This window comes from Stegostoma tigrinum, chromosome 12, assembly GCF_030684315.1.
Source record: "Stegostoma tigrinum isolate sSteTig4 chromosome 12, sSteTig4.hap1, whole genome shotgun sequence".
In the NCBI taxonomy this organism is placed as follows: Eukaryota; Metazoa; Chordata; class Chondrichthyes; order Orectolobiformes; family Stegostomatidae; genus Stegostoma; species Stegostoma tigrinum.
The window spans coordinates 8,247,058-8,265,358 of NC_081365.1; the positions used below are offsets into that span (position 1 = coordinate 8,247,058).

General features: G+C 41.7%; 1 protein-coding gene across 5 annotated transcripts in view; it reads left to right on the plus strand.

The window, feature by feature from the left end:
* usp25 (ubiquitin specific peptidase 25) overlaps positions 1-18,301 on the plus strand; it is a 181,935-nt gene that overhangs the window by 21,704 nt on the left and 141,930 nt on the right. For all 5 annotated transcript variants that reach the window (XM_059650133.1, XM_059650135.1, XM_059650136.1 and 2 more), the window contains exons 2-3: positions 10,543-10,620; positions 17,559-17,700. In XM_059650133.1, coding sequence (XP_059506116.1) covers positions 10,543-10,620; positions 17,559-17,700 — 220 coding nt within the window. The remainder of the gene's footprint in view (positions 1-10,542; positions 10,621-17,558; positions 17,701-18,301) is intronic.

The following is an 18,301-nucleotide window of genomic DNA, read 5'->3' on the forward strand; positions in this document are numbered from 1 at the left end:
GACAAACCCGGATTGACTGGGTTATCCCTTCCTCCACCTCATGTTTGTGTCTATCCATCCAGCTTATTCATTCAAAGCGTCTTATTTGTCTGTTTCTGGTTATTATATCAATTCCATTCCTGCTGATAGCATTTGTTGTGTTATGTTTTATCAAATGCTCATGGATCAGATATGAGTTCTGAACTTTTATTTTTATAGTTTGTAATGATTTTGATGAAAATTGAATAACTCAACACAGGGAAAATAACCCTTCCCTTTTGTTCTCATTGTAAAGCACTGTGGCAGCAAGTTTGCTACTGTTCCTCCTTCCTATTGAAGCCTTTCCAGTACCTTAGTTAAGAATGCAACTGGATCTCTGTTTCCAGTATTGATTCTTTGAGTACTGCTTGACACCACCCCCAACTCAGACTATGTGGGTACCTTCAATGTTAACACAAAGGGATGAGCAGGCAAGTTCTCCCAGTGTCTGGTCAGTTCATTAATACTAACAAGATGCAGAACATATCTGAACATGATAGGCCCTTAGTGTGTCCTTATCTTCCTAAGCTCCTGTGACTCGTTGGTTTAGGAGGAATAGCCTTCCTTTGAGTCTGAGGCAACATCTCAAGTACTAGATTCCCTCTGGAGACGCAGCCCCTTGGCTAGGCCAGACCACTCTGAGTCAGTAACAACACCAACTCATACGTATATTGCTCCTTTAAAGTAATAAAATGCTCTAAATGCTTCAAAGGGGCATATCTGGGGAAAAAAGAAGTTGACTGTCTACCACATAAGGAGCTGCTATATAAATAGCACAGCTAGAAGATCAAGTTAGAAGCTAGGAATCCTGCAGTGACTAACTCACTTCATGACTTTCAAAACTTAATTTGTCACTTCCAAGACATAGTCCAGGAATGTGATGAATTCTGTCCACTTGCCTGGATAAGTGAAGCTCTCAAGCAGCTTGATACTACCCAGAACAAAGTAGCTTGCTTCATCAATACTCCACCCACCGTCTCCAACATTCATTGTGTTCACCACTGACTCACAGTGGCAGCAGTCTATCATCTATGAGGGGCACTTTACCAACTCACCAGCACCTTCCAAATCCATAACCACCCATCTACCACCTAGAGGCAGCAGATACGACTTGTAAGTTTCCCTTCAAAGTCACACACCATCTTGACTTGGAATTGCTTCACTGTATCTTCACTGTTACTGGGTGAAAATATTGGAATTCCCTTAACAGCACTGTGGGCATATATACCTTTATCAAATGGACTGTATCTATTCAAAAAGGCAGCTCAGCATCATTTCATCCACGGCAGTTTGGATAATGCTAGACTAGCTAGTGACGCCTGCATCCTGTGAGTGAATACATTTTAATACTGAGGACCCAGGCATATTAAAGCAGATGGCCAAAGATTGATCAAAGAGGTGGGTTTTAAGGAGGACCTCAAAGAACAGCAGTAGCAAGACAAATCACTTAGAAAAGGAATTCCAAATCTTGGGCCCTGACACTTGACAACATGGCTACCAGCGATGAAAATCAAGGATGTACATGTGTTTGGAGTTGGAGGAGTTCAGAGATCTCAATTGCTTGTGCGACTGGAAGAGGTTTCAGAGATAGGGCGATTTGAAAAACAAATAAGAACTTAAAGTTGAGCATTTTTCATCATGTACTGTACCTTAGGCCAGCACTTACTGATATCTCTCTGCATTTCACCTTGGGCAGTAATCGGGACCAGCAGTGTTGAAAGATGCTGCAGACAACTGTAATATTTTCAACAGACGGGAAATAAACAACATTCGCAATCCAGGTGGCAAAAAATGAGATCTTCTGTCCTGTACCACCATCTTTGCCTTTACCAATTTTGCTTATCAGTGTTTTATTATTTTGCCCCATCTTGAATGTCACTCTCATTTTTTCTCCACTGACAGCAGAGACTGTATGCAAGTGACAGTGATGTAGTGGTATAAATGAAGTTGAGTGGACAACACTCTTGTCTCTGAATCTAAAGGCTCCAATCCAGAGATTTCAGCACAGAAATATGAACTGACATTCCAGTGCAATGCTGAAGGAGTGGTACTGTCATTGAGTTAGACGTAGAACATAGAACAGTACAGCGCAGAACAGGCCCCTCAGCCCTCGATGTTGCGCCGACCTGTGAACTAATCTAAGCCCCTCCCCCTGCACTATCCCATCATCATCCATATGCTTATCCGAGGTTTGTTTAAATGCCCCTGGTGTGGCTGAGTTAACTACATTGGCAGGCAGGGCGTTCCACGCCCTTACCACTCTCCAAGTAAAGACATTAAACCTCCCACCCACCCTCCTGCAAAAATTCCATCCCCTATTCCCAATTCCTCCGCCTCCGCCACATCTGCTCCCATGATGAGGCATTCCACTCCCGCACATCCCAGATGTCCAGGTCCTTCAAGGACCGCAACATTCCCCCCACAGTGGTCGAGAATGCCCTTGTCCGCGACTCCCGCATTTCCCGCAACACATCCCTCAAACCCCGCCCCTGCCACAACCGCCCAAAGAGGATCCACCTCGTTCTCACACACCAACCCACCAACCTCCGGATACAACGCGTCATCCTCCGACACTTCCGCCATCTACAATCCGACCCCACCACCCAAGACATTTTTCCATCCCCACCCCTGTCTGCTTTCTGGAGAGACCACTCTCTCTGTGACTCCCTTGTTCGCTCCACACTGCCCTCCAACCCCACCACACCCAGCATCTTCCCCTGCAACCGCAGGAAATGCTACACTTGCCCCCACACCACCTCCCTCACCTCTATCCCAGGCCCCAAGATGACTTTCCACATTAAGCAGAGGTTCACCTGCACATCTGCCAAAGTGGTATACTGCATCCACTGTACCCGGTGTGGCTTCTTCTACATTGGGGAAAGCAAGCGGAGGCTTGGGGACCGCTTTGCAGAACACCTCCGCTCGGTTCGCAACAAACAACTGCACCTCCCAGTCGCAAACCATTTCCACTCCCCCTCTCGTTCTTTAGATGACATGTCCATCATGGGCCTCCTGCAGTGCCACAATGATGCCACCCGAAGGTTGCAGGAACAGCAACTCATATTCCGCTTGGGAACCCTGCAGCCCAATGGTATCAATGTGGACTTCACCAGCTTCAAAATCTCCCCTTCCCCCACCGCATCCCAAAACCAGCCCAGTTCGTCCTCTCCCCCCACTGCACCACACAACCAGCCCAGCTCTTCCCCTCCACCCACTGCATCCCAAAACCTGTCCAACCTGTCTCTGCTCCCTAACCTGTACTTCCTCTCACCCATCCCTTCCTCCCACCCCAAGCCGCACCTCCATCTCCTACCTACTAACCTCATCCCACGTCCTTGACCTGTCTGTCTTCCCTGGACTGACCTATCCCCTCCCTACCTCCCCACCTGTACTCTCCTCTCCATCTTCGGTCTGCCTCCCCCTCTCCCCCTCTCTATTCGAGAACCCTCTCCCCACCCCCCTCTCTGATGAAGGTTCTAGGCCCGAAACATCAGCTTTTGTGCACCTGAGATGCTGCTGGGCCTGCTGTGTTCGTCCAGCCTCACATTTCATTACATTAAACCGAGATCTCTTTTGCCATCTGGTTGGATTTAAAAGATCTTTCAAGGAAGGATAGGGGAGTTCTACCTTGCTGTCCTGCCCAGTTCTTATCCTTCAACCAATGTTGCTCAGAAAACAGCAGAACATAATGTTATTGCTGTTTAAGAAACCTACTGCATGCAAAGTAGGTGGTGGCTTTGCTGTAATACAACAGCGACACCACTTCAATAAACTGAAAAATAGTGTAGGACATTGTGAGGTTGTGAAAATTCTCGTAATAATCCAAATCCTTTTGGTATTGAGGTATGAGCTGTGACAAACTGTTTTATTCCATAGGTATTTTACCAACCACATCTAGATTTAAATGATTGGCAGAAAAATCCAGAGGGTTTGGTAAGAATTATAACTCAGAATTCACATACTGAAAGTGTGTTGGAAGCAGATTCTGTCTTAATGTTTAAAGGGAAAATTACAAAAATGTCTAAGTCTTTCATGGCTACGGGAAATGCTCTGTCTAAACTGCCTGATTGTGCAACATAGAGATAACAAGGTGTGGAGCTGGATGAACACAGCAGGCCAAGCAGCATATTAGAAGCAGGAAAGCTGACGTTTCGGGCCTGGACCCTTCTTCAGAAATGGGGGAGGGGAAGAGGGCGCTGAAATAAATAGGGAGAGGGTGGGAGGCAGATAGAAGATGGATAGAGGAGAAGATAGGTGGAGAGGAGACAGACAAGTCAAAGAGGTGGGGATGGGGCCAGTAAAGGTGAGTGTAGGTGGTCACATAGGGAGGAGATAGGTCAGTCCAGGGAGAATGGACAGGTCAAGGGGGTGGGATGAGGTTAGTAGGTAGGAAATGGTGGTGCGGCTTGAGGCGAGAGGAAGAACAGGTTAGGGCGGCGGGGACGAGCTGGGCTGGTTTTGTAATGCTGAAGTGGGAGGGGAGATTTTGAAGCTTGTGAAATCCACATTGATTCCATTTGGCTGCAGTGTTCCCAAGCAGAATATGAGTTGCTGTTCCTGCAACCTTTGGGTGGCATCATTGTTGCACTGCAGGAGGCCAGGATGGACATGACGTCTGAGGAATGGGAGGGGGCGTTGGAATGGTTTGCAACTGGGAGGTGCAGCTCTTTATTGCGAACTGAGCGTAAGTGTTCTGCAAAGCGGTCCCCAAGCCATTGCTTGGTTTCCCGATGTAGAGAAGGCCACAATGGGTAAGCAACCTGGATGTTCCTGTGAAAATTGAGCATGTTGCCCCTGACTTGAAAATTGGAGGGTCCCCATATACTTAAATGAATAGGTGGCACTCAAAAAGATGAGGGGATTGTCGGCTATGAGGACATAGCAGGGAAGTGAGACTAATTTGATAGCTCTTTTCTACAGCTGGTGCAGTAGTCCCAATGGCCTCTTCTGCTGTAAACTTTAATACACTTATTTTACTACCCTTTACAGTGTTTGTCGCCACTCCACTTTTGGTAAGCCGAGGCAAAAAACTGTAGTCTGCGTCTGGGCTGGGGCAGAAGAAGGGACATTAGACATCATATACACCTCCAATCGCCATCCATCCATTAACACCTATTGGGAATTACCTTTTTGTATGGTATTTGATCTTGTTGTGTCTCCTCTTCTCCTGACGTAGTCCTGCTCCTCAATGCGAGCAGGTCTCTATTGTCCAAAGTCAAAGAATTGTAATGCAGTGTGGGAAGTCAATCGGCATTATGTCCCTGATGTGAAAGAGCCGTTAGTCCTTCTCTCTGTTTTGTCCCTTATAGTTGTGTAGATTTTCCCCTGTTGATTATTTATCCAGTTCATTTTGAAAGTTACTTTTGAAGCAGCTTTTGTATTTGGATCATTTTCACTGACTGACATATGTGTCCATCATGTTGCCTGTATTTTTTTTTCCTCATGTCTTCAACGTGTGCCCCTTGGTGACTCACCCATCAAGGAATCTTAGTAACACAGGTGGAGACCATTTGATCCGTCATGCCTGTGCAAGCTTTTAGATAAAGCTGTACATTATCGTTTAACATACCAGCTACTATCCAGAGCGTTGAATGTTCCTATAGAATTTGATTCCACTGTCTTGCCAGTGGAAATAATTTGTCTTTTATCAATCTATCAAAACTTTTCATGATTGAATTTCTTTTTAACCTCTGCTACTCTAAGAGAAACTGTCAATTTCTCTGATTTCCACATAACTAATATAACTTCAGCCCTTGTACTGCGTTAGGTAGGTGGTTGCTGTTCATTAATCTGTGTCTTTTTAGATTGTACTGGTTATATTTCAGCACAGCTTTTTTTATCCATACATGGGATATGGGCATCGCTGGCCAAGCCAGCATTTATTCCCCATCCATAATTGCCCAGAGGTCAGTTAAGAGTCGAGCATAGTGCTGTGGATCTGAAGTTACATGTTGGCCAGACTAGGTAAGGCTGACAGATTTTTGTCCCTAAAGGACATTAGTGAACCAGATAGGCTTTTCCAACAAGTGACAGTTGTTTCATGGTCATCAGTAGACTCTTAATTCCAGATTTATTTTGAATTCAAATTTCACCATCTGCCACAATGAGATTTGAACCCGGGTCCCCAGAAAATTAGCTGAGTTTCTGGATTAATAGTCTAGGTTTAATACCACTAGGCCATTGCCTGTCTGTGTTTTTTATAGCCATAATCTACATAGATGCTTTTTCTGATTGAAATCAACATATAATAAATGTTTCTAAATAATCTTGTTGATTCTTTTTTGTTTCACCGTACTAAGTGTGAGCTAACTGAAATCAACATAGGCTAAGAATTCAAAGGTTGAATCTCTTGGTCTTTTTGACTTCGAGCTGGGGTCGGCACTGTCGCCTTTGGGGCACACTTGTTGTTAATCGTCATTAAACCATCTGCACTTGTGACATTTCCATAAAAGCATTGTATTGATCCTTGTTTTGCTAAATTAATGCCTATTCTTTTCTGCCTATTCTTTCTGAAAATTCTACAATTGCTTGTCACCTACATTAGCCATTTGTGTATCGAGATTATTCTTTTGGGTGTGGAGGACTTGGAGTAAGACAAATGCAGGTGGCTTATATGCACAGTGTTTAGCAGTGAGGATTGTGGCTGCTGGTGAGGAACGGAACAATGGCTGACTTTTGCCTTGTCTCCCCCTGCAGAGGGAACAGAGCCAGGAGTAGGGTAAACAGCTCGTTTACCATTGAACAAGACTGCGTCTTGTGCTGTAACTCAATTCGAATCCTTTCATCTAAGAAATAGTTGATTTTCTTAGTTTTGATCCACTATCATTGTATTGTGGGCCTAGTGCATTTCTACCAGTCTGAAAATAAGAAAATGTTTTGGAATGCCCTGAATCGGAGAAGGAACTGTATAAAGTCTACTGTTAACAAAGTGTGGGGCTGGATGAACACAGCAGGCCAAGCAGCATCTCAGGAGCACAAAAGCTGACGTTTCGGACCTAGACCCTTCACCCTCTCTGATGAAGGGTCTAGTCCCGAAACGTCAGCTTTTGTGCTCCTGAGATGTTGCTTGGCCTGCTGTGTTCATCCAGCCCCACGCTTTGTTAACAGTAGACTTTATACAGTTCCTTCTCTGATTCAGGGCATTCCAAAACATTTTACAGCTAATGAAATGCTTCTGGAGCACAATCTCTGTATTGTCGAGAATGAAGCAGCTGATTTTCACCCAGCAAACTCCCACAAACAACAATGTGATAATGACAAAATAATCTATTGTGATAGAATTGATTGGGAAATGATTATTGACTCAGTACATTTGAGAAAGTTTCCCTGCAGTTTTCAGTAGTACCATGGGCTCTTTCACATTGACCTGCAAATGAAGACAGGGACTTGGTTTAATATCCAAAAGGCCATAGAGAATACCATTTCTGGCACACTTCCTCATCTCTATTGTCAGACACATCTGCTTTCTTAACTTTGACACTGCTATACAAAACCTCCACACTTAGAAAATACAGTCTCCTGACTAGAAACGTCTGTCTTCATACAAATGTTTCCATTGCTGAACTTTGTCTTTGACAAGCTCTTTCCTACCCTAGACTATCTCCCATACTTGTTGCTCCCTGTGGTCTGTTAAATTGTCTTTGTGACTTCATATTTGCCGTGCATCTGACAATTTCAAGACAGCAGTATTTTCTATTCCACAATGATCAGTACAATTAAGGTAGTCCCAGTCTTTCCCCTTTCACCACAAGGCATCAACTTGTGGTCCTTGAATCTCGACATATTTACAACATAGAATCACTTCTGCAGACGCAACTGCCTTTCTCTTCCCACAGATGCTGCCAGATTGCTGCGTTTCTCCTGTTCTTTCTGTTTTATTTATAGAATCAGGCTGTTTATCCATACTGGTGTTTATGCTTCACCCATCAACGTATACTCTTTCTTTCTCCCTTGTTGTGCAGTTTGAATAAATGCACCTAGGGTATTCGCCCAATCCAAGTAGTAGCAACATCCTCATTCTAAACAGTTTCTGGTATAGAGGTTCCTTTTGGATTTATTATATTTTCTACTCAACCTCTTCAGGGATGTTATTACACACCCATAGAGCAGGTGGGACTTGAACCCAGACTGTCTGGTCCAGCGATAGGGACAGTACCTGTGCACCATAAGAGCCCCCACCCCCGTTTGGTCTTGCTGACTAGTGAAAGCAACAGGTTTCCAGCAACCTTATAAAAACTTTTTTATAATCTTAAAACTTTTTTTATAATCTTAAAAACCTCTTTCAGGTCACCTATCCTGACAATTGGCACCTAATACAAGGAATTCATAGTCTGTATGTAGATTTGGAACTACGGGTGATGAGACAGTTTGCTTTCCCTTCTGTTTTACATCTTTGAGTACTCATATTAGTCACATTTTATACTTGAATTGAATCGGTTATGTAAAGGTACATCTATCTTTCATCTTAGAGTTTTGTATTATTAAGAGTTGACCACACCCATCATTGCACTTAACTGGAAATTAGAACATAGAACATAGAACATAGAACAGTACAGCACAGAACAGGCCCTTCAGCCCACAATGTTAGAAAGACATTATGTGTTCAGTTGGAAGGTGGTGTTCTGTGTTCTGTGACTTGACCTTCAGGTCTTAGAACGCAGCAGTTATATTCCACCCTTTATAAAAACAAACTTAGATCTGGGAAAGAATAAAACACATGCATTATTTTCAACCACAGGATGTAAAGCTCATTCCATCTCATTAAGTGCTTTTTAAGTGTAATCAGTGCTGTAGTACAAAGAAACATGGCAGATAATTTGCACGAGATCACACAAGCAGTAATGCAGTGATGACTTGGGTATTTGTTTTAATGGTGTTGGTTAGATAAATGTTAGGAAGACACTCTGATTCAGATAGTCATAGAGGTATACAGTACGGAAACAGACCTTTCAATCCAAATTGTCTACGCCAACCAAATATCCTAAATTGATCTTGTCCCTTTGTCAACATTTGGCCCATATCCCTTTAAACCCCTCCTATTTGTATATCCAACCAGATACATTTTAAATGTTGTAATTGTACCAGCCTCCACCACTTCCTCTGGCAGCTCATTCCATACGTGCACCACCCTCCGTATGAAAACATTGCCGCTGAGGCCCCTTTAAAATCGTTTCCCCCTCGCCTTAAACCGATACGCACTCATTTTGGACTCTCCTACCCTGTAAAAAGACCTTAGCTGTTCACCTTATCCATGCCCCGTATGATTTTTATAAACCCCAGCCTCTGATATTCCAGTGAAAAATATTCCAGTCTTTTCAGCTGCTCTCTATAGCTGAAACCCTCCAATCTTGTCAACATCTTTGTAAATCTTTTATGAACCCTTTAAAGTTTAACAACGTTCTTCCTATAGCAGGGATAGCAGAATTGAAAACAGTATTCCAAAAGTCGCCGTACCAATGTCCTGTACCGTTCAACATGAGATCCTAGCTCCTATACTCGATGCAGTGACCATTGAAGGCAAATGCCTTCTTCACCACCCTGTTTACCTGCGACTCCACTTTCAAGGAATTATGCACCTCCACACCTAAGTAAATTTCATTTGACAACACTTGCCAGGGGTGTACCATGAGGTGATTTGCAAAAGAAGCAATAGTAACATGAAAAGATTTATTATGCAGCAAGTGGTTAGGATCTAGAATGCTCTGACTGAGATTGTGATGGAGGTGGATTCAGTTATGGTTTTCAAAAGGAAATTGGATAACCATTTGAAGAGATGATGGGTAAGGACTGGGGTATGAAACTAGCTGAGTTGCTCATGCAGAGAGCTGGCACAGAAATGAACAGTGGAGTAGCCTTCCTAGTGTAACCATTTTATGAGTATATTTTCTGCATCTAACAAAATATTTAGTAATTCTGTATCTATTGGGTGGCACTTCTAACTCCCGTCTTTTTTAGAGAAACGAGCAAAAGCCCATTCATTATTTCCTGATTGCCGTGCGTACTCAGTTTTTGTGACATCCTAATAAATATTACATCGTATCTTATCGATAACTGTAATCTGCTTGTAAGATGGCAACCAAAACTGTGCAGAAAACTTGATTTTATTTATACACCTACAGGATTTATTGCCCATTCTTAATTGTCCTTGAGAAGATGTTGGTCAATCATCTCCTCCAGTATAGTTGAGTGACTTGCTTGGCCATTTATTGCTTAACCACATTGTTGTAGCTATAGGAATACGTGGGCCGGTGTGGGTAGAGATGATATATTTTCCTTCTCTAAAGAATGTTAGTGAGCTAGGCCTTTTGAGAATCTGATAGTTTCATGGTCTTCGTTACTGGTACTGGCTTTTTAGACCGGATAGATTGAATTCAAAAGCTATTGTGGGACTTAAACATATGTCTCTGGATCTAGTGTGTTACTTACCTTTATCCAACTAAGGGCCTATAAACTTATATCTCAGTTTTAACATTTTTTAAAGCACTTTTCTCTAGTAATGGTAATTTGTTCTTTTCTATTCTCTAGCATCAACAGACACTACTGAACCAATTGAGGGAAGTCACCGGTACCAATGATATACAGTTACTGCAACAAGCTTTACAGGTATTGTACACTTTTTAACAGAAAAACTGCCTTGACCAGTTCACAGGTATGTTGCAATTTATTGAGCTTAATGTTCCCAACTTCTCAAATAATGAGCAACTGGAGGATCCAGGTTGATGCAATTGACAAGAGAAGTAATGGAGGCATGAGAAATCTTTTTACACAACAGGTTATCATGATCTGTAATGTGATGTCTGAAAGACTGGTGGCAGTGAATTCATTAACTTTCAAAAGAAAATGAGATAATTTAAGGGAAAAATTGCAGGTTAGTGGGGAAAGCGGGGAGATGGGGTTAACTGAATTTTCAAAAGTCTTTAAAAAGCTTTTTAAAAGTGTTGACAGACTGAATAACTGTCTGTTTTGCAGTAAGATCCCATGATTCTTAAAAGGTAGTTACAAATTTACATTTATTGTTTGCAGTAAAGAATGAGCACATTGCATGGAGATGGCTTTAGAATGGATAATTCCAGTAAAATGCTCACTGTTGCAGGCTAAATCCCTCCTATATTGTGTTTTTTTTCTGATTCCATGCATCTAGCTGAGGCCCAAGTTGCCATTTCAAAAAAGTTTAACAATTCTTACAAGGAAGTTGGCATGTTCCTAGGTTAGGATGTTGTGTTCAGCTGTACAGTCATCAAGGTCTACAGCATGTAAAAGGTTAATCGAGTCAGCGCTGATTAAAAACAACTAACACAAACAAAATTAGTGCTGATGTTCTTGTCTGGGCTATGAAGTATTGTAATTGGAGTAATGGCTTCCTGCCAGTGACAAGCCAGTATGTTTGGTTGTGTGCAGAATATCATATTCAGCTATGGATGAGTTACATACCAATAAAAGGTCACAGCATTTTAGATGAGCATTTAGTTGCTTCGACACTGATCATTCTACCGATATAGCCAGGTTTATTCAGCATGATAATGCCAGTATCTCAGCTGAAAAACGTTTAATCAGAGCGCTTCAGTGTACAAATTAATTCTTTTTTATTCTGCATTAATTTATCACCTACATAATGATCTTGAGTCAGCTACCACTATCACAACTTGCAATTATATCATGCCTTTAATGTTCACCATTACCAGTAGCAGACTTAAAACCAGCAGTTCTCTGCCCTGAATGCTGCATAGTCCATCCTTATCATTGGAGCAATTAGATTTTGTAGAATTGTATGGCACAGAAGACCGTTAGCCACTGTGGCATTACTGACATTTTGGTATTAGTATGCAGTTAATTCCTCTCTCCTCCATGTAGGTCTGACAGTAGATTCCCTTCCCTAATTAGTGCACCTGTTTAAGGCAGTATATTTCAGATTGTAATAACTCGTTGTGTAACTAAAAATATTTCTGCACGTCATCCCAGTTTTTCTAATGTTGCTCAAAAATGAGAATTCCTCTGACAGCATAGCTTTCCCTTTGGATTGTGTTGAGTGACCAGACAAGATCTCGTGATGCTCAAATTCTACTGTGGATTCAAACCTGTGACTTTCGGATTCAGATATGAGTGCTTGCATGTGAACCAAATTAACCTGTCAAACCTAAATTTTAACCATGAGGAAAAAGTTAGACAGTAACAATGAAATTGACAGAGATGTATCCAGTTTAATGAAAACTTAAGTAAAGCAAAATCTGCAACAGCATGCATTCTGGGTGCGTGCCTTGGAAACAATATGAAATGTAATCTTTCTGCTTGAGTGGTAAAATGTAACTTTGGGAGTGCTTCCCATCAAAACACATTTTGTCCTAGGTTCCAGGCCTCACTGGCAACGAACCATTAATTGACCATCCCTTTTTATATTGAGGGACTGGTAGTGGACCTACTTGAGCGATTATAGTCCATTAAGTTTTTAATCTTTGGTCTGGTACAACTGAATGGCTTAGTGTGGAAGTGGAATTGCATGGTGGCTTGACAGCACATTTCTTCCCTAATTAGTGCATCTGTTGCATTTTTACAACAATCTAACAGCTTCGATTAGGTGAATGGAAAAATCAATTACAGAAATAGCATCCCACAGACGAAGTGAGAGACTTTAGCACAAGAATTGCTACTCTGCCCTCATGTCGTAATGTGAACAAAGTGAAATTCTATAAATTGGGGTTGGTGTAGCAAACTACATGCTTACAAACCCTTACAGAGATAGTAGGAACTGCAGATGCTGAAGAATCTGAGATAACACGGTGTGAAGCTGGATGAACACTGCAGACCGAGCAGGAAAGCTTGATGTTTCGGGTCGAGACCCGAAACATCAAGCTTTTCTGCTCCTCTGATGCTGCTTGGCCTGCTGTGTTCATCCAGCTTCACATCGTGTTACCTCTGCTTACAAATCCTGCTTTACCATTGACATTTGTACTAGTTTCCACAAACGTTACCATTCGCACCACTAAAATGAAACTAAACTCAAAGCTGAAGACTTTTACAGTGAGCAGATTCTGTAAAATGAAAACCTGTCAATTGTACTTTTGTTTTTCATTCATGCACAATCACAATGGATATTTAATACAGGAACAGGCCATTCAGCCCAATGAGTCCATGCCAGTGTTTATGCTTTACTAGAGCTGCTTCTAATCTTCCTTCATCTAAATCTGTCACCATAACCATGTATTCTCACCTCCTTCCAGCACTTATCTGGCTTCCAATTACATCCAGACTGTTCGCTTTAACTACTTAGTGTGATAGAGTTCCAGTGCAAGCATGATTAGGAAGTTTGTGGATGATACAAAATTAGGAGATATCATTGATACTGAAGGAGGTTATCAAAAATTACAGAGGGATCTTGATCAGGTGGGGAAATGGGCTGAGATTTTGCAAACGCAGTTCATTACAGACAAGTGTGAGGTGTTGCTATTTGGAAAGTCAAAGACTTATGCAGTAAATGGTAAGGTCCTGAGGAGTGTTGTGGAAAAAAGGGGCCTTGGAATACAAATGCATAATTCATTGAAAATGGCATCACAGGTGGACAGGATAGTGAAGAAGGCATTTAGCATGTGGTTTTCATTGATCGAGGTGTTATGTTACAGTTGTATAAGTTGTTGGTGAGGCTGCACTTGGAGTATTGTGTAGAGTTTTGGCCACCCTGTTATAGAAAAGACAGAGTTAAATTGGAAATTGTGCAAAGCCAGATTCACGAGGACTAGGAGGCCTGAGTTGAAGAGAGAAGTTGACCAACATAGGACTTTATTCCTTGGAATGTAGGAGAATGAGGGGTGACCTTATTGAAGTGTATAAAGTCATGAGGGGCATAGATTGGATGAATGCATGTGGGCTTTTTCCCAGGAATGGGTAATTGAAAACTAGAGGGTCTAGGTTTAAAGTGAGAGGGGTTAGATTTAAGAAGAACCTGAAGAGCAGCTTGTTCATGCTGAGCGTGGTGTGCCTGTGGAATAGGCTCCCAGAGAAAGTGGTTGAGGCAGTACAATAGCATAATTTAAACATGTGGATAGGTACGTGGATGAGAAGGGTTTAGAGGGATATGGACCAAACGCAGGCAGTTGGAACTAGCTCAGAGGCCACCATGGTTAGCTTGGCCCAGTTTGGGCAGAAGGGCCTGTTTCCATGCTGGTTTACTCCATGACTCTGACTGTATTCTCACCACTCTTTTTGGGTGAAGAATGTCCTTGATGAAATTTCTTTCTGGCTATTTTATATTTATGGTCTTTAGTTATGACTCTTCTCCGCAAAAGGCAATGTTTTCTCTCTATTTGGACTGTCAAAACCTTCCATAACTTTAGAGGTCTCTGTTATTTAACTCCCCACCCCAACACTATCTCTTCCAAGAGAGAAGAGACCCAGTAGTTTCAAACATCTGAAATTACAAATTAGAATCAGAACAGGCCATTCGGTCCCTCAAGTCTGCTCTGATTTAAAACGTATTTTACATGATCTGTCATTTTTTTAATAAGAACAAGACTAAGTCTTGGTATTAGTAATGAAAATGTTCTGTAGATTGCAGTTTGCTGCAAAGAAGTAACACACCTTGGAATTCATATGGCACATACCCTGTTCACGAGCTTATTGAAACCGCAACAGGACTTGCATTTGCCTCATTTCAGTAAACATAGAACATAGAACACAGAACATTACAGCACAGTACAGGCCCTTCGGCCCTCAACATGTCATACCGATCTGAAGCCCATCTAACCTACACTATTCCATGTACGTCCATATGCTCATCCAATGACAACTTAAATGTACTTAAAGTTGGCGAATCTACTACCGTTGCAGGCAAAGCGTTCCATTCTCTTACTACTCTCTGAGTAAAGAAGGAAAGTTGGAAAGCACTCTCACTAGGCTTCCTGATTAAAATAATCAGCTTTGAGATGCTGTGTCAAAGAAGGAACATATAAGGCAGGGGAGCAAAAGCTTGATCATGTGTGTTGTTTTTAAGAAGTTAGTGGTGAATACTGCACTGGAAAGCAGATGGATTCAGGAAATTCCAGACCAAGGTCTACTTGGCTGAAGATGCAACTTCTCTTAACTGAATGAAAGAATGCCAAACTGAGGAGATCACAGTCAAAGAACTTGTACGTCTAGGGATGGGACCTCAGGGGAGTGTGGGGAGCAATGCTATAGTGATGGAAGTAGTTGCTGTTAGAGAGACACTTCTGGGGTTAGAAGTTCAGCTTCAGAGAGTAACAATGTGGTTTCAACTTAGATGTTGGACAAGCAATCTTTCAGCAGTTGATTATGGGTTGAGCTGGATGCTTTTGGTGTACTTGCGGATGTTGACCCCATCTTTGCAGATAGTTTTGTCCAAAAGCAGTAGATGAGGATGTGGGGTAGGCCAGGAATAGGTGCTTCCCCGTGGCATTTCCTACCGTCTGATTGCTGCTTTCTGTGTGATACTGATTTATTCCAGCCTGTCTTTCTCTGTAGACTCATTTTAATCTTAATCAAAGTCCGGAGCTTTGTCCACTGAGAGTAAGACGATAAACTGTAGGATTAGAAACAAACCAATCAACCCATTGAGTCTGCTCTGCCATTCAGTGAGATCATGGCTGATCTGATAATCGTGCCACTCCACTTTCCTGCCTTTTCCCTGGAAATCTTGATTCCCTTAATAATTAAAAATCAGCCTTGAACATTGTTAATGACATGGCCTTAACAGCCCTCTAAAGTAAAGAGTTCCACAGATTCACAATCTTCAGAGAGAAGAAATTCCCCTTATTCTGAGATCTGGCCATCTTGTCCTAAACACTCCCATAAGTGGAAACATCTTTCTACGTCCAACCTATCAAGTCCCTTAATCTGAGATAACAAGGCATAGAGCTGTATGAGCATAGCAGGCCAAGCAGCATCAGAGGACCAGGAAGGCTGAAGTTTTGGGCCTAGACCCTTCTTCAGAAATTTTCAGTAAGCATAGGATCAACCTCCCCTTATGTGAGAGTCCCTCCATACAAAGTATTAAGTATAGTGAATTTTGTTTGGTCTTCCTCCAAAACCAGCGTGCCTATCTTTCAGAGAGGGGCAAAAACCTGTTTACGGTATTTGAGCTGTGGTCTGACTAGTGCCTTCTGTAGTTTTAACAAAATCTCCCTATTTTTACACTCTACTCCCTTTGAAATGAAGGCTACTGTTCCATTTGCTTTCCCTATTACCCACTGAACATAGATGCTAGCTTTTTGTGATACATGGGTGAGGGCACCCAACTCCCTCTGCCCTGTATTCTTTTTGTAGTCTTTCTCCATTCAAATAATATTCAGCTCTTCTGTTCTTCCTTTTGTACGCTATGTTCCATTGGCCAAGTTTTTGCCCACTGACTTTACCTGTCTGTATCCCTCTGCAAACATTTTGTGCCATCCTCACCAGTTGCCTTTCCACACATTTTTGTTTCATCAGCAAACTTGGTGATAGTACATGCACTTGCCTTATCCAAGTCATTAAATGCAAATTATTGTTGATTCAGCACTGATCCCTGTGGCACTCCATTTGTTACAGGTTTTTTTTAATCACTCATGGAACATGGGCATCACTGGCTGGCCCAGCATTATATTGCTTGGTCCTAGTTGCCCTTAAGAAAGTGGTGGTGAGCTGCCTCCTCGAACTGCTGCAGACCATGTGCTGTAGTCCGACCCACAATACCCTTACGGAAACAATTTCGGGATGTTGTGAAGGAATGGTGATATATTTTTAAGTCAGGATGATGAGTGGCGTGGAGGGTAACTTGCAAGGGGTGATGTTCTCATATATCTGCTGCCATCCTGAAAACTTGCCCCTCCCATAGCCTAAATGTCTTCTATTACTTAACCAATTCTCTCTTCATGCTAGTATATTGTCTTCAAACTCATGGGCTGGTAAGTAGCCTAATATGTGGTACCTTGTCAAATACCTTCTGAAGATTGAAATATATTACAGTCACTGCTTCCTCTTTATCTATCTTGTATGTAACATCCTCAAAGATATCTGGTAAATTTGTTGGGCATGATTTCTCTTTTATGAAGTTGTGCTGACTTCATTTATTAAGCATTTCTAAATGCTGTGCTCTACATTTTTTTATAATAGTTGCTAATCTTTTCCTATAGCAGACATTAAGCCAATTGGTCAATAGTCATCTGGTTTTATTGTCTGCTTCTCTTTTTAAATAAAATGTTACATTGAAAGTTTTCCAATCCTTTGGATCTTTTCCAGAATCTAATGATTCCTAGAAAATTGCTACTAGTGTGTCCAATATCTTTGTATTGACTTACTTTAATACCATAGGACGCATTCCATCAGGGCGAGGAACTTATCGGTCTTTAGCTCCATTAATTTTCCTAGCACTTTTTCTCTAGTGATAATTATTGTACTTATTTCCTTTCCTCTTTATTCCTTAGTTATTTAATAATTTTGGAATGCTGTTACTGTCTTCTCTTGCGAACACTGATCCAATACATTTATTCAACTTTGCCATTTTCTGGATTCCCATTATTAATTCCCCAGCCTAAGTGTAATTCTCATGATTTTTGCAGGCAAGTAATGGGGATCTTGCAGAAGCCGTTTCTTTCCTGACAGAGAAGAATGCCAAAGCACCACAACAGGAAGAAGCCTACTTTCACACAGGGCAAACTAGTAACGATCGTTACATCAGCGTGGGAAGCCAGGCTGACACAAGTAAGTGGCATATGGAAGAAAGACTTGTTATGAAATTCAAGCCTCAACAAGAAAGCTGCCACAAGGATGAATAAAGAACGTTTATTGCCACCTAATATTGTGGAGTTTCTGAGCTTGCTGGCACTTCAGTATATCTACTTTAATACAGATGACGAGTTGTTTCAGTATTTGCCTGTTTTGATCTGTCATTTTTTAAATTTCAATTGTCTTGCAAAATCATGTTCCCAAAGGTGCAATAGTGACAAAAAAAAGATAATGATGAGCACTGGAATCCTAGTGTTACATCTTTGTTCAATGTTTTCAGTTGAAAATTTAAAAACTGTGTTCACTTTGCATGCTAAACTCAGTCTTCTGGAAATGAAGTAAACAAAACTTGACATGGAAACTTTCTTCAGTAAAGGGGAAGTAATGCTGATCATCATTATTAATCTGTCTGGGATCAATAGATTTCGAGAACTAGGGCTATTTAGGGACATTTGGCAAAGGAGAGTCAATAGAGTTACGTTGCAAATGGTAAATTTAAGTAACCTGCAGAGAATGCTAAGAATTTAATGCTTCAATTCATATGTTCCTATATTTTCTTGGGTTTGCAGATGAAAAT